We start from the raw sequence: 23769 nt of genomic DNA on the forward strand, positions 1-23769 counted from the left end.
ATATTCGCCGCAGTAGATCTGGGTATAATAATGATAATCGCCAGTAATATGTTTGTTATTGTATGACAGATCTGGTGACAGAGGCAGGCCACAACGGCTGCTGTTAGGTAAACACAATATAGATACATATTGAACAGATACTGCATTAAGGGATAGCCTGCATGCAGCAGCAGCAGCAGCAAGACTAATCGCACATCCTATATAAATACAAACTATTAATGTATTATATATTATATATATATATATTATATATATTATATATGTACTGCAGTTAAGCAAATGCCACACATAGACAATCATGAGATATGCAAGATGTTAAAGGTAACTACAATTTTTTTAACCTGGAAGCTATTTTCCTATGTTTTTGTTTTCTAAGTGACTGATGGGAACAACAATCTTTGACATTGGTCCAGTACTAAGAAAGATTGCAGCAGTCGGCAGTGGCGAAACAAGTTACCAGGTAAGGGTAATAGGGCAATTGTGCAGTTTGTCTTACCTTCAAAAAAGTCCTCGTTTTGCCATTGACAGGCTCAGATTAATATTCTAAGTGTCTCACAACATAATGGAAAGGATTTCTAAGGAGGTCGACCTTTCTGTTAAAGAGTAAGATCCTTTTTTTAAACAAAAACATCCATGAAATTGCATTCGCTAAAGCCACCAGACTCCAGACTTTTAGGAAATAAACAGTAATTTTAGCATTGTAAAATACACTAAATTCAAAGTCGACAGAAATAAAATAAAACTATGAAAAGCCATTTTGGGTCGTCTTTCCACTTTTCCAACCATCACATCTGTGGTTTTGGTTGAAATAAACACATCGTTTACCGTTTTACATGTGAAAATATGTTTGCTCTAAACACGCTAAAAGTATTATTTTTTTAAATGGAGTCTGGTGGGTCTAGTGTTAGCGACCTCAGAGCTTTTTCTGGTTAAACAGAAAGGTCTTAAAGAGGTTTTAAAAAGGCCTATCTCTGTGGGATCCTTCCCATAATGTTGTCAGACACTAATAATCTAAATCTTCCAGTGGCAAAAAAAGCACTTTTAATGGACCAAATTGACGATGCACATTTGCCCCTTAGGGTTACATTGCAGCCCGTCTGTGGCTGCCGGTTACAGCGTTCACGCTTAATACTGGTCCAATTTCAAAGATTGTTGTTCCAATCAGTCACTTACACACAAACATAAGAAAATAGGGTCCAGGTTGAAAAAAACGGTAGTTACTCTTTAAATACATATACTATATACCATTGATAGCATGTTTGGGGTGTATTGTTTTGCAACTTTTTTTCTCTCTCTGAGACCTCAGCCTTTCACCCTCCGTTTTACCTGTTGCTTCTTTTAAATGGGATGAGAGAAGCGCATGTGATTGGTCATTACTGAAGATCACCCTGACTCTACTTGTTCATTCTGTAGGTGCATCTCACTTCCCTTATTTGATAGCTCCTCTTTCTCAGTCCTCTGCTGAACCGGAAGTTGTAGCCCTCCTTCGCAAAGGCCATGTCAAAGCTCTTATTCCTGCCCCAAGGAGCAAGGATCGAGGAGGGATCGAGGAGGAGCTATGAGCAAGGATACATGAGAGCAGCCTTCCCGGAAGCTGTGCAGCTGAAAGCCGTTGCTCACTCCGCCCATACAGCTGATGAATTCACGTGACACTTCAGAGGAAAGGATGTTTCATCCCTCTTAAAAACATATCCTTGTTTCCTCTCTCCTCCCATTATTTCGGAATTGGTAATATTTATTTTTTCTTTCATTTTAAAATAACTACCCATATTACCACACATGCAGGAGCATGATGCACGAATACGTCTTAAGGGGCACTTTGCCAATTTTACTTATAAAGATCAGTTTACCAGTCGTGAGGAGTCAGCCGGGATGAGCTTTGTCAAGTCTAAGATAATAACCCTGATAATGGCATAGTGATGTCACCAGGGATATCACAGCTGTGAGGAAGTTGTGGCGTTTGAAAGACATGGGCAATTATCTTTAGAGCTATGGACAATCAACAATCAGTCTTGGTATGGCAGATTATATGTAAATCTTCCTCTCCTTGGCCCCTCCCCTCCACACCAAGACAGTGAGAAAAAGTTGAAACTGAAAACAGTCAGTGTCAGTGAAAAAGCTGTCAAAATAAAATAAAATAATTTTAAAGTCCCTGAGACCCACACGTGTTTTCAGTTAATCTGGCTGATTGAACCTCTTCCCAGGACTGTGTGATGTGTATAGACTGATTGATTGACATCTTCCTGAGCCTCTTTATTAGCTCACTGATTCTTGAAACTTTGGCAAAACATCTAAATTAAGGAAAGTGCTAATTCTGTTGGAAATGAATAACATTTTCATGAATAAAAAGAATCAAGGTTATAATCAGGGACCCCCTGATTATAACCTTGATTCTAACCCTAGGTTATTCTTTGTACATATGTAAGGTTCTTTATAGGTTTATTTTTATTAATTTAATGATTATATGCTGGCCCATTGCCTACAAAATCAGTTGTCCTCGGATAGGAGATAATCATTTCAACTTGATTAAAAAAAACAAAAAGTAATAATTGAATTTACCACATGAAAGAGTACATTGTAATGTAAACTACAAGGTCAACTACATTCCTGAGGACCCCATTTTCAAACCTTCAACTCTACTGCATGGTTCAAGATCACTCAAGCTCCCTTAAGTTTGCTATTTTCTCTTAAACTTGTTCATATTTTTGGACACTGCTACTGCTTTGGTGACAGCACCACCATAAAATGTCAACACCATCTCTTTTGTATAAAAAATATTAGATTAGATTATGACATAAATGTATACTTTTTAAGAAGAGGTCTGAAGTAGCTAGCAATAGAGGGGAAACAAGATTGCTAATGTGAACAACTCATGTATATCATGGGAAAAAGTAGTAAAAGTAAAACGTCAGACGTCACCACCGTTTTCGTGGATATCCTCACGGTTGTGGTTCGGCCTCGAGGCTATTGCCGAACCACAGCAGTGAGCCCGTATTTATTGTGATTAACAATTATAGTCTAGCCTCCGTTGAGGATTGTTTGGAGGTTTTTATCACCACTGTCAGACAGAAAACCTGACGGTAGTAACAAAAATCTACTCTTCACATGATATACATGATCAGGATTGTTATTGTCAGCTTTTGGACCCAATAGTTAAATAAAGTTGTTAAGCAAGAATCCATTGACTTGTGTGGTATAAATTTTGGAATTGTATGTTGTTATGAGGCCACTGTCACCAGATTAGTCCAGATTGTCACAACCCTCAGTTCTAAAGTCACCACCGTCAGAGGGAGTTTTATTTGTTTTAAATGAATATGCTTACAATATGTTTCTTCAGTGCTGTTGAGTTATTAAAGTAATAGTCTCTTTTAATAAAAAAATGTGTTTGTTAAATAAAAAAACATTTTTTTCTACTTAGGCTTTAAGAATTCTACATACATTGTATGATGTTAGATCTTTTAAAGGAGTGTGAAATAGTATCAAAAGTGAATATTCAACATTTAACAGCATATATGTGTACTAAGAATGCCAGATAATGATTTAAAAACTCTAAATACATATTAGACCAAATACATAAAAAATAATTTGCTTTTTATTGTTTCTGACGGTGTTGACATCAAAGTAATAACTGGAAAAACGTCTATTTTATGAAAAAAATTCAAAATGAGGAGGTTGCACAGGTACATTGCTGAACAGCCATGTCTATACCTATCTATATACCTTCAGATTTTGTAATTTAACTAACTTTTTATTTTCACAATTAAAACCTTTTATCCAAATTCCCAAGAATAAGTGAGCTTTGTTGCACCTGTTAGGGCAGGACAATGACAGCTTTATCATTCTTATTGGTAGAAAAGATTTGTGACCTAATAAACCCTCAATTTTCTCAACAATTTTCCCCCCACATTCATAAAGGTGCAATAATAAATTACTGTAGTGGCCCTCTAATATTTTTTTTGATCATAACAGTTTTATTGTGGCATTTAATATTAATACACATAGAGAGAAATACAATGTGTAGTAGGTCTATCGTATCAGCATATTGTTTGTGAAAAATCACAGTGGGGGTAATATTTTTTCAGATATCTTTATTTGTATTGAAGAAACGATTGGCATATTTTGAAATATAACAGGCTTATAAACTATAAAACATCTACATTAATGAATGAGCGGCTTTAACTGCAGTGAATGTTCTGAATGTCTGCAGTTTGAGTTCAAATGATTTATTCTCATTAACTGACGTTTGTTTTAAAACTTTACACAAGATCCTGTGACCAGACGAGCTTCATGTTGCCAGGAAATACATACTTAAACATGGTATTGACAAGGTAACAGTCGCTCTAATACAAAATTGGAGCACAGTAATGTAATGTGTTTAACTGTATGCATAGTTTAGTGGAGGTTATTGCAAAGGGATTATATATATTGTCAGTTGGTGTTCATGGGTCTTGATTTACAGAACGTTTACAATCCACATCAGTTAAGTATTGATGTTAAGTGTGTAAGTGGTGAAAGCAATCATGAGAAAAAAATGTATAATTCATCCAATTTTCCATGTATCTGCTTCCTCCCTACAGGGAGGATGCAGAATACTTTCTGCATCCTCACAGCTTTGTCCTCATATGTGTTGGACCGGTCCACTGCGATCAGCCTCACTCCTGAAACACAAAGAGGAATGAGTCCATCAAAACAGTCTGAACAGAAAGTTGGGGGTGCCCAGATAGCTCAGTTGGTAGAGCGGGCGCCCATATATAGAGGTTTACTCCTCGACGCAGCGCGCCCGGTTCGACTCCGACCTGTGGCCCTTTGCTGCATGTCATTCCCCCCCTCTCTCTCCCCTTTCATGTCGTCATCTGTCCTGTCAAATAAAGGCCTAAAAATGCCCGAAAAATAATCTTAAAAAAAAAAACAATCTGAACAGAAAGTTGGGAAATTGACTGAAGGCCACTTTGATCTAAGTTCTGAAAGCTCCTGGTTTGAATGTCTATTGGTGACGTTTTGAAGGAATTATGAAATGTTAACATCCCACTGTAATTAGAACATGTTTTCACATCGTAATGTGACACTGGAGCTCATCAGGTTATTCAGTATTGATAGTATAACTTCATGCAGTACATCCGATTATCCATGATATTAGTATTATTTACAGTAAACATTTGCAGTGAAATGGTAATGCTCAAAGTGTATTATACAGTATACACATGATTGTGTACAGTATTGATTGTTATAGATGACTGGAGGTCTGGAAGCTATGCTGTATATTCTGAGGTGGTTAACATAATCTACAGGGAACAGAAAACAAGTAATTATTTCACCAAAGAAAAACCTGTTTTAAAGGTCAAAGTAGCTTAATTATCATTATATTGAGGGGTCAGATTACAATATAACGAAATTTGGGTGGCAGTTCCCTGATGATGCTGTTATTGCACGATGGGAAGCTGTGTGTGTGTGTGTGTGTGTGTGTGTGTGTGTAGCATTCAGCGATTCTTTTGTTTGGACCTTCTCTCTAAAGTTTTCTAAAGCCAAACCTTCGGATGAATGGCACAATAGCTGCGTGCGGTCAACATGTTTGTTGTCCTGTCTCATGTGTGGCCGCGCGCAGCAGATATGTTACCTGTTACGTAGGTGGGTTATAGGTTATGCAGGGAGGGGAATAACATTCAGCTCATCAGATGGAGACGTTTCCTAAAAATATTTATCTTTTTAGGAAAGGTCTCCGAGCTACAACCGACAATGAAATTATAAAGATTTTTTTTTGTGGCCATTTTAGGCCTTTAATTCGACAGGACAGATGAAGACGTGAAAAGGGAGACAGAGGTGGAATGACATGCAGCAAAGGGCTGCAGGTCGGAGTCGAACCCGTGGCTGCTGCGTCGAGGGGTAAACCTCTATACAGTATATGTGCGCCTGCTCTACCAACTGAGCTAACCCAGCCACATAAATTATATTAATCTTTTTGGAATAAAATTCTCATCACACACTCGACAGCCATTTTAATTCCAGAGCTCACCTCCCTACGTGCACGTTTCACCAAAAAAAGTTCCTTTCCAAGGCTATTTTGCAGAAGCAAATGCGTCCAGCTCTTAGCGCCCCCCCCAAGACGATTGTGATTGGTTTAAAGAAATGCTAATAAGATGCCAAAAAGATACAGAACCTCGACGCAAGTGCAGTGCGGCGGCCTCGCCCTGGCACTTTTCCGTGCGCCTCCAGGTACCCAACTCTCAGGGTACAGAGTCAATTTTAGTAAAATCACAGTCTTCGCTTCTCCCGAATGCGCCACACAAAACTCTGATGTAGGGGGATAATCCTAATCGTTTGACAGCCCTAGTTAGCACTATTATTATTACTTAAACTTTTTGATGAGTAGAATTGCAGGCCTTTCTCTGCTCTACTCTGAAGCAGAAGCTGAGCAGCGCCTCGCTTTGAAGTAGGGTGGGGGGAGCACCGAGGGCAAGAGGAGGGGTTAGGCGAAGCCTAGTCTCACTTTGCCAGACCCTGCGGTGCCGCTGCAAAATAGGCTAGGAAGGAACATGTTTTGGTGGAACATGTGAACGTTTAAAAGTTGTTTTAGTCGTGCAACAGAAAACTCAGATTGGACAGATAGTCTAGCTTGCTGTCTGGATTTACCCTGCAGAGATCTGAGAAAAGGTTAACCATAGTCCTCATAAATCGACCAGAGTTCAAAATGCCAACACAAAGGAAGCCCAAGACAACGGATATCCGGCCTAAATGAGTGAAATCCGGTGGATTTTCCGGCGGCAACGGATCAATCCCAGAAGTGGAACGTCAAGGATATAGACTAGGCGAAGCCCAGAGGAGATGCTACTTTCAAATCTCGCTAGCTTTTCAACCTTTAAAACTGCCTTAAAACAATAGTCAGGTGCCCATATAAAATTGAAACTGTTTGCTTTCTTTAACCATTCCTTCTTTCCATACTTGCAGTATAGACATCTCATCCTAACACGTGATATAATACGTGAAGGGGGACAAAATCCAGTTAATATGGCTTTAGCAGTCTGAGTTAGACAAATCAAGTGCATGTCAACCAAAGTTACAATCTGTTTAATGTTAAATTCCATCTGTGTTACTGTCCCACCACCACAGGTCAAGATGAAAACACTATTAAGGAAACACAAAAGTTGAGCTTTGACAGACACTAGGGCACATTTATGCCCCTTTGAGCGAGTCACTATGTGGTTAACTGTGGGCTAGCGGTTCACAGACATACACAGGTGGAGGCTCTCCACTGTGTGTGTCTGTGGAGGAGTGTCACTACATTTCTGTAGCCACGCTATTTATCAATAACAACACTGTTTGTAAGACCTAAATATCTTGTTAAAGGGGTGATAGAATGCAAAACCGAGTTTACCTTGTCATAGTTGAATAACAACAGTTCGGTGGGTGAAATGGGCATATAGAGAACCTCAAAGTCCCATTGACACCTCTTTCCTATGCAAATCTCACAATTTGAAACTGCAGCTAAAAACAGACGAATCCCAACGAAGCTAATAGTTGACGTCAACTCGGTGGCTGTACCTTAATTGGCTCTGGTCTGTACCTTTGTCACTCCCCAAAATTTACAACCAGACCTCTTAGACCTCTTAGGTCTTAAACCAGCTGGTGTTCTGAATGTAGGTCATGCAGATCTCAGACACTGTTTAGCTGCGAGCTTTGCACTTCAGGGGAATTACAAAGAAGAAAGTTTGGAAGTTTTTCAAGGATACTGAAAATGAACCACAGTCGTAAATGCAGTGTTCCAGGTTGTCCAGGTAATGCTGTGAAAACTTTTCACATTTCATCACGGACTGCCGGTCGTGCTGCTCCAGGTAAGCGGTAGTTAGTGGTTCAGTTACCCCAGAAAAGATGACTGTGCGCTGGGTACAGAGCACCATGCTGCCGGTCGTGGAGCTCCGGCAGGTCAGTTGGTGGTCTAGTTACCGGGTAACTGCGAGTGTGGCAGGCATGTTCCCTGATATTAATAAATTAAGTTATGTTTTCATTTATATTGCAATGTAAATAATACTATAAATATAAATAATCAGTAGCGGAGTGGCAATTGGGAGAGTCAGGACTTTTCCCAGTGGGCCGGCAGTGTTTCGAGGCCGCGAGGGCCAGTCTGATAATAGTTATACATTGCAAGTTCTTAGCAACACCATCCGGCAGCCTGGTGTGCGGCCGCTGCCCGCTGGTCAAACTGTGCAGCCTCTGTTCAACCTATACGGCGGGCCGCAGCAGCGGGCATCATTAGACTCACATACTGTTAACGTTACAGATAGACTTCCAAACATGCGGCCGCAGGCAGCAGACTGCCCAGACGTGGGCTGCCCGGCCGCGGGCCATTGCCGAGCGGGAGTTGTGGATCTAACGCGGCGGCACAGAGGACTTGCAATGGGCAGTGTGCTGCTGGAGCTGCTGCTGTTGTGCTGCTCTCTGTCTGTGTGCCTGTGGGCTTCACTCTTCTTCACGAGATTATAAAGACAGTCGCGTTCTTGTATACAGGTGGCCGCCGTCTTGGGAGCTACTGTCTTTCTAAACTATCTTTTTAATGAACCTTTCTGTACACTTACAATGTTCTCAATGCTTCGGTTAACATTTAGGGACCCTCATTATGCTACCGTTGAAGTGTGGTGATATTTTGAGCCTTTTTAGTGGTATAAAATAGCGATTTGTTTTTACTTTCCCCGTGCCCCGAATACTAGCGTTGTAAGCTAATCAGCGGTCCGCACTAGCTTGTTCAAGCTACAAACACATTCGATTAGTATGAAAACATGTCCCAGAGAACGATCGAGTGGGTACACATCTGTTATTAACCCCTAGGTTCGTTTTGCACCGGAATTGTCCTTTAAGTTACAATATTCTTCCATCACTGCTACTACAACTACAATGTAAGTAGTAGAAACTCTAGTATGTAACAGTAATATGATTGATAGATATTTGAGATTAAACATGTTCAGCAGCTGAGCTCAAAGATTTGCCATGTAACTGTGTTTTTTTGTCCAGTCAGGTTCCAGTTCTGATATTTGTTGATATGATATGATACCATATGGTGGTGCAAACATCAAAATCACAAAGAAGTGAAAAATGTATTTCTTCCTGCTAACTGTGTGCACACAGACTCAAAAAGTATTTCACCCCCACCACCAAAAACCACATACACATGCATCCCCCCCCCCATCCCCTGTCCCCCCACCCCCCCCTCTCGCTCTCTCTGTCTTTCCACCAGCTGCTGATGTCTGACAGGCTGATGACTGTGTTTTTTCCCCTTCTTGTTTCAAAGTATGTTGGAGCAGATGGCCTGGAGAAGCAAAGTGGGGGAATGTGTTGGAGAGACTGCTGGGGAATGTGCCAAGTGTGTGTGTGTGTGTGTGTGTGTGTGTGTGTGTGTGTGTGTGTGTGTGTGTGTGCGTGCATTTGTGTGGTTTCAGTTCGCGTGCCTTCTCGCTGCCCTCTGCCCTTCATGGCGCCAGCTCCACTTCCCCTCCACTCTAAACATCTGGTGTCTGGGACTTTGAGAACACACACACACACACACACACACAATCATGCACACAGAGAGAAACAGCCAGCAAGCAGAGAAAAAGCCCTCAGCCAGTTTACATCTAAAAGAGCAACATGACTGCATTAGTGTGAAGCTGGATATGAAAGCTATACACTTTGACTGTGTCTCATTAATGAAAACCTTTTCATCCAAGCTTACTCACTTTGAAATATATTTATTTTATAACCACAAGGGTGTTTAATGTGTTCAGTGGACCCTTATGCTCATTCTCATGTATTGTCTTGTCAAAAATATTAAAGTGCAGAACACTCACATTTACTCATCCCTTTTTGTAGTGAAAAAAATAATAATAATAGTAATAACAGTTATATATCATGTTTTCAAGTGTATTGAAAATAGTTTTGTATTGTTAAAAGGAAAAGAAAGTCTTTGAGGAAAATGCACAAATGCCCCATGTCTCATGGGGCTTTCAGACCAAACATGGCAACTTCACTGCTGCGCTCTGAAACCTATCGTTTCCATTATTAGAGGCAACAAAAAGTTAGCCTACCGTTAGCTAGTAGCTGGCTTAAATACAGTTAAAATGCTGACACCTTAATGTGTGACTGTATTTCAATGGAATGGATTCCAACACCGGGACATGCAACAGTCTGCAGCTAAAGACCCAGAGTAGACTAACTGCACCATGGCCACTGCCACTGTCAACAACACAGATGGGACTTAATGGTGTGTTCAATTGCAATTTCAAAAGGTCACAGAGTGTAAGGGCCATTGTAGGAAAAAATAAAATAAAGAATATGGAGCCAGGGGAGTGGAGTAATATTCCAAGAAAAAATTCAGAATGTCTGACATTAAAGTCGTAAATTCAAGAAGAAAAAAAAAAGAGGATATTCTCTGAGATTATAAAGTCATAAATTTGCAAGAAAAAACTCAAAAATCCTTGCCCGTAGATGTAACCAGCGATATCCTTATCTGTCCATTGCTGTCCAGATCAGGGGTGCCCTGCCAAGGGCATCGGTTAAATAAATAAATAAATAATTTAAATTTGACCATATAGCAAGACGTTCTTTAATGTCACAGACTGTCGGGTTTTTTTAAGTATCAGTTCAGGCACCGTTTAGGCAACAGGGCACACATTTTATCAGAATACAGCATAGAAAATCTTATAGAAATATAGGAAATATTGGATAGGATAGAACAACACAATGTAAATCTGCTATATAAAACACCACATTCATTATTAAATTCACTTGTTTTCATTTTAAACAAATTGTATGTCTGAATTCAATAGTACTACAATTTTCTATAGGCTCAGTCTGCCACTTTTAAAAAAAAACAATTCCAGTGCTGGTTCCATGGTATCAGAATTTTGGATAGCATTAATTGGTCACGTGACAAGGGCTGGGAAAATTGGCAGAACAGGCAGCCAAGTGACAGTACTCTGATCCAATAGAAATCACAATTGGATTATGGGGGGGGGCACGCCAATCATATTTCAGGGGGGGCTGGTGCCACCCCGTGCCCCCCTTCTAGCCCTGCCCCTGTCCACTAGATGGGTAGAATTAAATAAGTTAATGTTTTATTCACACACACACACACTCAGTCACAGCATAGGAAAGCACATTGTTATCGCCAGTCTCTGCTGGGTCTACAATGTCAGAGTGGCACAAGCTCAAAAAGGGAATCATCACTTTTCAGGGATCCTTTTCGCACTCCCCATTCAGTGCCTAGATTCAGTGCAGAGGGCCCCTCACAAGGTCCAATGTCCAGCAGCCGCCTATGAGGGCTTTAATGGATGACCTGACTGTGAAAACAACATCTGTGCCAGGCAGTAGGTGGATCAAGTCGGTGAAACTAAATCCCTGGTGCTGAAGAAAGAAAAGACCATCAACAAGTTCTGTTTCGCACTTGGCAGCACCTAGATACCCCCACCCATCAGCGAGAAACCAGTGAAGAGTCTGGGGAAGGTGTTTGACTGCAGCCTGAGAGACAGAGCATTCCATCCGAGTGACCAACCTGCAGCTGAAAACCGTAGCTCCCCATCAGCCTGAACGAAGAATTTAGGGTGACCAAGAGTCCTGCGACCCAAAGGTCTCTCAGGGTGGTATTGAGGTCAAGACAGGATGGAAGTGGAGGGCAGCAGGGGCTGTGGATGTCGCTGAATCACAGCTTAGGCCCATGTACTGCGCAGTATCATGTGGCTTTCCACATGATATGCTAGTCTGGGTAGCAGTACAACACCCGCTATGAGAAGGTGCAGGGAAGGGACAAGAGGCCGCTGATCCAGGATGAGATGCAAGCATCTGGGGGAGTGACTGTATCGTGCCAGAACCGAAGCTAGCTGAGAGGGCAACGGAACTGTGTTCCGCAGCCTCTACAACGCTCACACTTTGTGAGGTATATATTTTTTTATATAGCAGGGCTCAGAGACAATTAAATATGCAAAGTTACTTTTACTTCTAAGATCGATTGCCAATGACGAATGTCGATTGTGCAATGGAAACAGGGCCCAGGTGAGTTGGGTACTCAGCTTGAGAAGGTTTCTTTTTGTGCATACTATAAATTCTAGGATTCAAATAATAGAGGGGGGGATTATTTCTACTATAGTCTGGTTCACCGGATGTACAGTGTATAAAGCCTGTGTTCTATTTGCAAGGGCATCGTCGCTGGCTTAGCTTAGCGCCACCTTAGATGGTTGTGATTGGTTTAAAGTAGTGTTGTCAAACGATTAAAATATTTAATCACGATTAATCGCATCAATGCGATTAATCGTGATTAAATATCGCAATTAATCGCACATTTTTCTCTATTCTAATGTGCCTTGATTTCTTTTTGTCCCATTATTTTTCCTCATTTTAATGCTCTTATCAACATGATACAACAATACTTTTAAAACGGTGCCTGAACCGAAAGATATATATATATATATTTAAAAAACAAGCACCTTGTTCAATTGTATTTGTCTGTTCTGTATGTTCAAAAATATAACACAATAAAAAGTTGATCTAAAAAAAAAGGAGCACAAAACGGCGAAAAAAACTACTGGATGGGAAAAGGGTATTTTACAATAACGTTGAATGCACCACAAGGCTGAGTCTGTGTTTTTCAGACAACGGCAGCTACAGTCTGGTGTTAAAATCCTCTACAGTGAAATACAGACGCACTTTACACCGTTTAGCTGTCAGCATTATAACCATGTTTACTCCAGCTGCTAGCTAACAGTAGGTTAACGTTAGCTGCTGCTAAGTATAGTTAGTGTTGACTAGCGTGCCGTGCGGCAATGTTTCAGTTACCGCTAACGTCCGTTTTCGGAACATCAGAGAGAAGCGCAGGCATTTAAGTGGCACGTAAATAAGGCACCGAAATCCGCATTGCTATTCGGTCCGGTAGATAACGGTCGTTAAGGCACCGGTGCCGTATTAGCACCGGGTCTCGGGACCCCCCCACCCCCAAATAAAAACTCTTTGGATCTACACAATTCACGTGGATGACATTTTCCCATTCAAAACGGCGATTTTCGCCGAAAAGCGACTAGTTTGCAGGTATGCACTACTCTTTGGCCGGCTCGCAAGCCCAAACAAGTGTGTCTGTTGTTTTGTTTCCGGTCTAGCTAGATCCAGTGTGGTGTTGTAGTTTTTCTAACGTTACTAGTTGTTGCAACAGCATGTGAAAAAAAGGACAAAGTTTGCTAGGCCAAAAAGAACGTTAATCTCGTGATAAAAAAATGTACGGCGTTAAAATGGGTTTGCGTTAACGCCGTTAATAACGAGTTTAACTGACAGCACTAGTTTAAAAAGATACAAACAACGCAGAGCGTTATTTTTCCTTTGGGAGTCTAGCTGTACTATAACGGCTCAAGAGGTACATTTAGTACAATGTAGATTTCCACAGCACTGAGTACTGAGTTTCATTGACAGTAGCTATCTGCAAACAAAAGGATGGCAAAGTAAAAATTATTGGAATTAGGTTGCTGAGTATGACATGACTTTCTTGTTGTATTGATGGATTTGGTGCTGTGGACATTGTAATTCATCAAGACAACAGTTAAACATGGGGAATGTGTTAAGTTTGTATTGACAACCAATTAAAACAGGACGATGAAAACAGGGAGGCTTCTTACTAAAATATGATCAAGTAGAAGTAGACATTATGTCAGTCAGTAGTATATGGTTGAGTGCTTTGAGGGCCTTCTGTGAGTTATTTCAGGGTACAATAGTTCTGGAGAAAGCTGCAAGCAGCAATACAGGAGGCCAAGCGATCGGCCCGTTTGGTACGGGCACTGCACTAGTATAATTATAAAGCAAGGGAAATTAGAAATAAAGGCCTGGTTCATTTGTTTCTTACTGTAGTTGGGGCCCCAACCACTACTTGATAATGTATTTTATATAAAGGAATGAATGCAGTCTCACCTTCCTCTTCTTGCTCCTACCCTCAGCCTGCAGGGTCCTGGTACACTGTTCCACACACTGAGAGAAGCTCAGACTGCTGTGGTCTGAACTGTAGTCCAGTTCAGCCAATTGAGCAAGAGACAGGATGTAGTTGCAGGCTATACGTAATATTGCCAGCTTGGATAGCTTCTGCCCATAGGAGTAACATGGCACCTGGGGAAAGAATGAAAAGGAGGGAGATGGGCGGAGAAAGTTTGTTTACATGTGTAAATTGGCTTGCTGTTAACTGTTAACTACAATGCAAACAACACATGTATTGTGTGTATACCCACTGAGTGGGTAATACTGCATCGTAAAGAAAAGACCTTTACGACAGCAGGTGTGGTAAAAACACTACCGCTATTGTCCAAAGGGGCCTCTAGAATCAATACAAACTGAATATAGCCACTTTACTTAACCATAAAATGCCACAACAAAATAATGTTGTACTATTATCTGATTGGTTATTTGGCCCTCTAAAATATGGAGATGCAGCGAAGCCGTTACTAAAACTGAAACATCCTAAGTTGAAATACTATCTTTTCTGACAACAATGTATTTTTTCCTTTGTTTTGGAGTGTGTTGTCAACTGCCCATTTTGGTACCTGGGTTGCCAGACATGAAGCACAAACACGCAACGTGCTGCAGCCATGATAGCAGCAACCAAACGAACTGGATTAAAAGAGATTCATTCTACCTGACCTAAAAGAAAAACTCAGCATCTTTCCAAAGAGTTGCATGACCAGAGACCTGGCAAAACACAGGTAAATATTGGAAATGCATTTAAAAGACAGTGTTATGTCCATTCAGAACGCCTTAATCTGTGTTTGTTTGGTAACGCCTCGGCGCATGCTTAATATGCAGTTGTTTTGGTCTGAATTGTGAGTTCCGGTTTTCTGAAAGTAAAGTGAGCTGTGTGCATAAACCTCTCATCCAGCGTCCTTATTATACACAACAGACAGCTTAGAGCCCAAAAGGACGCTGAGTTGGCTAATTTCCTCCTGAACAGGTAAGCATTGGGCTTTACGCTAATTTATCAAAACTACTATTAGGGATGGGCATTTTCAGTCATTTCAACATTTGTGTAGTTGCATTAAATTCACGTTATATAGAGTACTCAACTTAGTTACTTTCAAAAAAATTTAGACACAGCCGGAAAAGTGATCCCGACTGGTGCTGGCTATGCCCACATGCTAACGCACACTAATTGCTAATGTTACAGGAAGACCAGGCAAGCGGGCCATGGCTGGTAACTTTATAACCACTGTGACAGACATATGACAGAAACCACAAGTTTGACTTCCTCATATTGGAAACATGCAATTTAATTTTGGCAAAACAACCGTGTGTGTGTGTGTGTGTGTGTGTGTGTGTGTGTGTGTGTGTAAGAGAGAAAGGAGTAGCAGGATCATGTCGTTGGTCTAACCAAGCGAGATCCAAGATGGCGGTCGAAAAACCATGTGGTTTGGCTCTTTGTAGTTTTATAGTGCATACTCATAACTCGGATGCCGGAGCTGGGAATGACGTCACACCCGAGTTGATTGCGTTCCATTTACAAGTCGGACTTTCATTGTTTTCATTAAGACTTTAGTCAGAGGATTCTCCCTAAAAGGAAGCTTTCCTTACCACTTGAGGTTTCTGCCTAAAAGAGAGTTTTTCCTCGCCACTAAATGCTTCCTCTTCTGGCAATTACTGGAATTGTTGGGTCTTTGTAAATTATAGAGTGAGGTCTAGACCTACTCTATCTGTAAAGTGTCTTAAGATAACTGTTGTTATGATTTGATACTATAAATAAAATTGAATTGAATTGAATTGAATCAGGGCAACATGCAGCAAAGGGCTGCAGGTTGGAATCGAACCCCAGCCGCTGCCGTAAGGATCAGTCCTTGGTTACATGGGGCACAGGCTAAACTAGTTAAGCTACCAGGGCTCCCCTCAAAAACAATTTGACTAAGGCGGGCGCCGGTATGTGGAGGTTTGCTCCTCGGCGCAGCGGGCCCGGGTTCGGCTCCGACCTTTGCTGCATGTCATTCCCCCTCTCTCTCCTCTTTCATGCCTTCAGCTGTCCTGTCACATCGGGGCCTAGAAATGCCCAAAAAAAAATCTTAAAAAAAAAAAATAACAATTTGAATACAACATGTCATAAAACAGATATTAAAGTGCATGTGTCAGAGTGATTGAACCTCAGTATGGCAAAATCTGGGACAGCTGACATATTCTCATGATATAAATGGTTATTGCCCACCCCGAATGTAGTATCCACTTCACCACTGCATTTTCTTTAAGATTATCCAGAGATTAGCCAGAGGTCACTGACATGCTCAGTATTGTATTTACACTTCTTTGCTACTGCAAGGAATAAACTCTCTGCTGTTTTCATCACAATGAAGAAACATATGCATATACAAATGCAACAACATTTTTTGTTCAAATCAGTTTTGGCTGAGATTTTTTGGCATGGGAGCAAAGGATTTATTAAGTTTTTTTGCAAAACTGCTTAGACTGCCCACAGCAGCCAATCAGTGGGCAGCCAATCAATGCAACAACATAACAGCCTTATTTTTTATTTTTGTATCTGATCTGAACAGAAGCTATCATTTGCTCTGTTCCATACTGCTGCTCTTGATGCGGCTATCCTGATGTTGTGTGTGTTTTTAGTGTGGAGTCTCACCTGCTTCCTTAGGGCCTCGAACGCAGCACTGATGGTGTGGACACGGGTCCTCTCTCGAGCATTGGCTAGAAGCCTCCTGGTCTGCTGGATGGCTTTGACCTCCGGGAGATGCCCAGGTCCATCAGCACTTACCACAACCCGCTTTTTGGGAGACTCCTGAGCACAGAAAGACATTTGTTTTATTTCACTGAATCAAACAACAGCACACTATTATTAAAATCATAGTTTTTTTTCCACTGGGGGGGGTAACTGCGCTAAGCCATGCTGTGAACAGCCATGAGCAGTTAAGCTGCACTGGCATGGTGCAAGTATTTTTCCCACTGCACCACAAAGCAAAGTAAAGTTGTTTACCTTGATGACATGTGCTAGTCACAAATCACAGTGCAGCCTGTCACCTGCAGTTCTTTTCGTCTCACTGTGGTTGTTGCTTTATGACAAACAATGCTTTTCCTATACCTTCTTCGCAAAAAAGGAACTAGCCAGTTTATCTTATGTGAACAGCAACACAAGGAAAGGTTAGGTTTGCATCAGCATTAACTCAACATAGCTGAAAGTGATGGGTAAACAGTAAAATAGGACTAATATCTGATATTACACACAGAAACACAGGAGTGACACTAAACTCCAAAACACAAACATTTAGCAGCTACAAAAAATTGAGTTTTCATAAGAAAGATTTCTTTCTAGTCACTGGAACATGAGTGTGTACAGACAGGGAGGAGAACGTCACAGGTTGGCCATGGTCGCTACACAGGACCACAGCAAAGCATCACGGATATCCCCTGCTGGCTTGGCAGCCACAGCTAAAGCGGACCTACCATGGCTGTTCCAAGGCCCATGGAAAAACGCTATCAGATCTAGAAGGCAACAGTTTATCATTGTAACCAAACTCTGATTAACACCTCACCATAATCACCCTTTGAATTATGTGCACGGAACTACAGCAAATGATGAAGAAACATTGACAATTTATTGTATTGTTTCGTCAATTTGTTAGAAATGTGTTACCTCACTAGGTTGCCAGATGATGTATGTTTTTTTATTTCCTTTAAGAAAATAAGATTTTTGGACTCAGAAGAATAAATAACTGGTTAAACCAGATGTTTTGAAATGAGTTCAAAATGGAAACCAGTATGAGGACGGTTCCAACACGTCTTGGATTTTCCATTATATTGAGTGCTATGTTTTTAATACGTCACCAGAATGAGACATTCAGCATATGAAGATAGATAGATAGAAGATAGATAGATAGATAGATAGATAGATAGATAGATAGATAGATAGATAGATAGACAGATAGAAAGATAGATAGATGGATAGATACGTACTAGATATATAAAAATAAAAAGCCAAAATAGATAGATAAGCTCATTTACTCTTAGGCCTGTACTATTGCAACAACATTTTGCAACATTGCAAACCTTCTCATGTGCAGTTTAATAGTGATTGACAATCTTTATATTTCTATTACAGAATTAACTATTAGTATTAGGATGGGCAGTGAAATGTTGAAACTCAAAAGCTATTAATTTGGTATCAATACATTTCACATTGAAAAGTATCAATTAATAATCGCTGACGAGTATTGCCCATCCCTAATTAGCACAACACATTAGATACATTATCTCGAAAAGAACATTGCACTTCACTGCACTGCATCACAGCTGCACAGCAATAACAAACTTCTATGTAACGACTTTTTTTTTTATCACTGTTGAATCTATTAATTATTTCTCAATTAATCCATGAATCCACTTCTCTAAATGTGAGAAAATAGTGGGCAGATTCCCAGACATGATGTTTTTCAAATGTCTTGTTTTGACTGACCAACAGTTCAAAACCCAAAGGTATTCAGTTTACATTTGAGAAAATCAGCAAATCCTCCCATTGGAGAAACTGTCAACTGCAGTTGGAGTCAATGTCTGTGACTCAATAAATTAAGCTTAAACGATTAATCAATTATCAAAATAGTTGCTAATTTTCTGTCAATTAACTAATTAATCAACCAATGATTCGTGTCAATTCTAATTTCTATACATAGATACATTGGTAATATTTCTCACAACACGTTTTCATTTATCACGACACTCCACACATTCACCTTGGGTGACTGGACCTGGGGCTCCACGTGTTCGTGACACTGGGAGGTCTGGGAGGCTCTGGGGACAGTCAGAGCTGCAGTTTGGCCTGACAAAGAGGGCTCCATGGAGAAGGCTTGGTGGCTGGGTGAATGGCTGTGGCTGCTGCTGGTTGATGTTGACAGAGGGAAAGTGGAGCGGAGGCCCAGTTTGAGTCTGTTGGAAAGAGGCTGGGAGATGGCTGTGGGCCAATGGGAGATCTCAGAGTTAGAAAATTGAGAGGCGGGTAACTGGGACAGTTTGGAAGTGATGGCAGGCACGTTAATGCCAATTCTCATGTCTATGGCACCACTCTGAGCTGGAGCTATGTTGCCTTCTGGTAGTTCTGACAGAATCCCTGTAGTACTGGTCATCCCTTCCTGTGACATCATCAGCTGTCTCTGTAGCGTAGACAAGCTATTGACATTACATGCCTCTGTCTGGGTGTCATCTACTGAGTCTACATCCGACATGTTCGCTGGGTAGGTTTTCATCCTCTCAGGCTCAGGGCCGCTGAAAAGCCTTTTAGGCTCCCGAGACTTCCTCTTGAACTTCTTGTTAGTACCTGGCACAGAGATCAGTACTGGTTCTTTGTTAATGGATCTATTCCAGGTATTACTTAGTGGATGAGGGTTCTTCATTTTCTGACAATTAGCCTAGTTTAACTAAAAAGCTAGTGAAAATATATTAAAAACAAATCTAATTTCAACTACACAAAATGCAAGTCAAGCAAAGCTTTCAAAACTGTCCCCACTTTGGGAGTGTCATCTTTCAAAACTTTCACCTGCTGAAAACATTTTCTTAATTACTGTAAAAAAAAAAAGTCAAAGGGGACTTTTGTTTTTCAGAATTTTGGTCCCAGTCTGTTAAACCTTCCAACTCATAATGTACACATATTTACCAGTATGAGTTTTGTTGTAATACACAAAGCTTTTTCTGACAAACCTCCAGCTGCCAACAGTGTAACACAATCTGTTTAACTGCACTAAAGGAAGCTGCACAACCATGTGAGTTACTCTAACTTCACCAGCAGATTTTCTGTGGCTCCACTCTGTCTGCAGAGCAGCATCCTGAATAATCCATATTAGTACACAAAGCTGTGTAACATCTGCTATTCGAGTATAACAAGTCGTCCCTCTGGATCAAGATTTGCAGGAAGCTTTCCTCAGCTGTAAAGGTTTCTTTCTGTGCGGGCAGTCCAGGCCTGTGCCTTTGAATTGGGGTTACAGTCGAGCTGTCTGAGCGTGGCTCCAGTCAGTCTACATAGCAGCACTGTGAATAACCCACACTGATACACACACTGAGCACAGATAGGCTGCAGTGGAGCTGCAGCTGCTGGACAAAATAATGGGAACAGCACTTAAACAGGATGGCAGCTCTTCAGGAGCAAAATCACAATTCCAAATGCAGTCACACTGACCAGTAATGTAAATTTGAACAGCTCTAAAACAGCTCTGGCAGTCACAGTTTCAAAGCAACCATAAGGATCAGAATCGTATTGGATTAGTTACAGAATTGAACAAAAAATAACTTGGCATGGACTGTCAACATGTTCCAAACACAGACAAAGTTTGTCTGCCCACAGAGTAATACTGTCGAGTTTGAGTCTCAAACTCAACCAAACCAAAAAGCGTCACAGCAGCCGGCCGGGGTTCGGTTGTCAGCATTAAAGTGAGAAGTGGCGCTATAGCCTCTACTTCTCCAAGATGATAATGTCCCCTACATGCTATCCCAGGACCGATACATCCCTATATCAAACCAGGGTCCCTTCTTGAAGAAAGCTCCGATATCGCGCTGCAACTTCAAGATGTAAAACGCGATATTTGTCATTCAGTGAGCTGGCTCCTTGGGACTCATTTGCTACAGTAAGTTACAAGTTGTCCAGATATTAATCATAGTTAATTAGTCCACGAGCTGTATCTTCTGAGTTTACACCGGTAGTCCGGTGGTCCTCTCCGTGTCTCTCGGGATCCTGATTCCTTGCTTGTCTGGAAACAGCGCGTGCAGCGTTCAGCCTGCCGTAGAGGACCGGACAGATTACAAAGCAAAGAGGGCTCGCGCTCGTCTCTGCTGGCGTCTGACTGGCTGGAGCTGTCTAGAGCCACACGCGCACACACACACACACACACACACACACACACACACAGAGACTTCTACATGACATCTCTTTAGAGCAGCCCAATCACGAGCCATGGTTTTTACGAGAGCGTATCCGTTTTAGATAGATAGATACATTATCCACTACTCAAAGAGAAAAAAGATTACCCTTTACTTAAAGTTACAGGAAAGAGTCAGCTGCGCCACTTGCTGGCGTATGACGGTCCTTGTACATTTTGAGAGTTTGTTTTTTCATTTGAACCAAGAATATCAAAAGTATCAATAACCTGGATAACTTGGCATATCTAACAGTTAACAAAAGACACAAGACACAAACCAGACATAGTTACCTAAGATAACGTCCATATATTCAACCTAGAGTTCTTAGTTTTTTACAGTAGGGCCGTTGTTAACATTTTGTGTTTACATCCTCATGCTGAGGTAGATAGGCCGTTTAGTTTAGCGTCCCAAATTATTTTCCAAAAACAGAGTGTCCCAAATGATGAGGGTCTTATTTGAGACAGCTTAGGGTTAGGGTAAGGGTTAGGGTAGCACAGGTGGTTTAGCAGGTTCGTAATTAATTAAGGACATTGTATGGGGAATTTGGGACACTAAACTGCACGTATACCCACAAGCATTTCAATCCCTTAACCCTCCTAAACATAAGCATCTACCCTGAGGTAGTCCCGTTTTAGCACTAAGTTATAAGCCACTCAGGAGCTGCAATGTCAGCCTCTAGCCTAATGTTACTGTAATATACTGGTAGCCGTTATTATTATGCATCAATGAATATATCCTGTCAATGACCTTAGGTGATGTTGATGCATATTTATTGTTCACCACTTATATATAATTAATTTCTGTAACTGAAAGGCCCAGCCCAAATTACTTTGGCCATCTGAAATTGAAATCCTGGCGCAGTGCCTGGTAATAGAGTTGAACTATTTTATTTTTAACTGGATTGATAAATGTGATATTTTCTGTGCAATCTCTAAACAAGCTCTTACTGGACATTTTCAATTTGACTGTGGAAAAGAACTGGACTGAGAATACTAAATTGTTTGTTTGATGATTGTTCTGAACCAAACCATGCTTTTGTTTGAATTTTTCTGAAAATGCATTTCCTTTTGAGCTAAAACTTAAGTGATGTTATTATGGCTATTTTCCACAAACTGTATCTGGCTGGTACCGATTGAAAAAATAATCTCTAAAATGTTTGTTCCACAAGAAACCACCACAACCTTCTCCTCTTTACAGACCCTTACCACCCAGAATTATGAAAAAAAACAACTCCCAACATAAAGCTCTGAAACACTTTTATTTTGGATGAGTCTTACTTACTACATATAACTTTTTCTTTTCTTGCCCTTAACACACAGAAAGAGGATAGGTATGAGCTGGAATATTACGGTTAAGCACCATTAAAAGTTAATAAATTACAATTATTTTTGGACATTTCAAATCAGGTTTTTTTTTAAAACAATGCAGGGTAAAGTAACAGCTTGCTAACAGCTTCACAAGCAGGATTTTAGACATAATAAGATCATTAGCAAAGCATGTGTGCATTTCAAAGGTAAACTGTAAACTAAACCTTAGGCAATACAAAACAATGGATATGCTCCCTTAGCTTGCTGGAGGTTTCTGCATTTGCCAAAGGGTGGCAGCAGCACTACCTAGTCATATTCTAATATCAGCAAGTCATTTATACTATACAGATGCTGTAGGTCTAACAGTGCATTTCTTCCCAAACTGTTTAAGTTACTACAAAACCTCCAATTCAAAATGTCAAAATATACCGACAATAATTTTTGTTGGCAGCATATATAAGTGAAAGCTACTTACTGTAATTCAATAAGAGCTTTGTTTCTTTTCTTGAGACATTTAAGGTTAAAACTATTAATTTAGTCAAGGTCAAAGCCTGTAGGTTTGGGGCCCGGATCAGGACAATGACATAATGACAACTGACTATGGCTCTTTGATTACTGCACAACAAGCTGCCCATGAGCAGGTCATCAGACTTCCAGTAAATGTATACAGCAGCAGTAGCCCAGCTCAGCTCCTGGCAGCCAACATGAAGACTGATGAAGTCAAAAAAGAAAAGCATGCACACTGAGCAAAGTTCTTCCACTCTAACCTTATTGTTTCTAAGCTACACTGAAACTGACGTTTTGAAGGGTTAATGTCAGGAAAAACTTGGGACCCTCTTGCACCTTCATACATGATACCCACCATGTTAAATTAATATTAGGTTTTCTCACTGACACATTTCCATTCGTGGTAAAGGCAAGGGTCAGGCAATAACAGCCACCATGACAAGGACTGTGTCCATGTACTGTTACCTCACAGAGATAACATCACACATTTAAAAGAAAAACATATATAAACCCATTTGCGCTGATTCAAGATAGTACAACTGTGCTGTGACTGTGGAATCTTTTAGCCAATTCAAATTGTTAATATTCAATATTTAAAAAACTGCAGCATTGTTTGCAAGCTCTGCTGTTTGTCTGTCTGTGGTTTGCTTCTGGGCAGGTAGTGTACAGTGAGTTTATCAGAGCTTCTTCACTGAAACTGCTGCCTGCTGCTTAAAATAAGGTTGATGAGAGCAGAGTTTTTAATTAAAAGGACAAGCTTAAAGAGGCTAAAATGCTCAGTGAAGCTAAGGGGAACTGAAGTTATAATTCTCTGTGGTTTGTCGCTACAAGCGACATCTTTCACATTACGAGTAATTTGACCCACTGGTAATATAAAGTATTGATTAGTGCAGCTCTAACTGTATTATGCTTTTAGTTGGTTAAGTGATGTAGCTTGACAGCTGCTGTACATAGCTTCTGGCCCTGGCTATGAGCACAGTCCCATACAGGGGCCTCAAGCTAGTGGTGGAAGTCACTCATCTCTTAAATGTATAGTATATTATAGTGTAACTTTTAAAATACATGTGTTGTGTCCAAAACATTT

The 23769-nt window shown here is 40.7% G+C and overlaps 3 protein-coding genes across 4 annotated transcripts in view; 1 reads left to right on the forward strand and 2 right to left on the reverse strand.

Annotated features, from left to right (window-relative positions):
* Positions 1 to 23769, forward strand: part of nfkb1 (nuclear factor of kappa light polypeptide gene enhancer in B-cells 1) — a 1201612-nt gene that overhangs the window by 773915 nt on the left and 403928 nt on the right. The gene's annotated exons all lie outside the window — the stretch shown is intronic.
* sqstm1 (sequestosome 1) overlaps positions 1 to 23769 on the reverse strand; it is a 585288-nt gene that overhangs the window by 295594 nt on the left and 265925 nt on the right. The gene's annotated exons all lie outside the window — the stretch shown is intronic.
* Positions 3957 to 20823, reverse strand: atoh8 (atonal bHLH transcription factor 8). Of its 2 annotated transcripts, none has more exons than XM_031313805.2 (4): positions 18699 to 20819; positions 16598 to 16753; positions 13909 to 14100; positions 3957 to 4658 (listed from the first exon to the last, which is right to left on the reverse strand). In XM_031313805.2, exons 1-4 carry the CDS (start codon positions 19353 to 19355, stop codon positions 4653 to 4655), a joined length of 1011 nt encoding a protein of 336 aa, XP_031169665.1. In that variant the 5' UTR covers positions 19356 to 20819; the 3' UTR covers positions 3957 to 4652. The 2 variants fall into 2 exon arrangements, with proteins under 2 accessions (XP_031169665.1, XP_031169663.1); XM_031313803.2 differs by lacking the exon at positions 3957 to 4658 and adding an exon at positions 9208 to 9506 and having other exon boundaries at positions 18699 to 20823.

The sequence above is a fragment of the Sander lucioperca genome, chromosome 1, assembly GCF_008315115.2.
Source record: "Sander lucioperca isolate FBNREF2018 chromosome 1, SLUC_FBN_1.2, whole genome shotgun sequence".
NCBI classification, from domain to species: Eukaryota; Metazoa; Chordata; class Actinopteri; order Perciformes; family Percidae; genus Sander; species Sander lucioperca.

Excerpts from the sequence above, each read along its gene's own strand:
- atoh8 (XM_031313803.2), bottom strand. The coding sequence starts at position 19,355 with ATGAAGAACCCTCATCCACTAAGTAATACCTGGAATAGATCCATTAAC. Across the intron at positions 14,101-16,597 it reads TCGAGGCCCTAAGGAAGCAG|GTGCCATGTTACTCCTATGG; the intron begins GTGAGACTCCAC and ends TTCTTTCCCCAG. Across the intron at positions 9,507-13,908 it reads GTAGGAGCAAGAAGAGGAAG|TCCCAGACACCAGATGTTTA; the intron begins GTGAGACTGCAT and ends GTGTTCTCAAAG.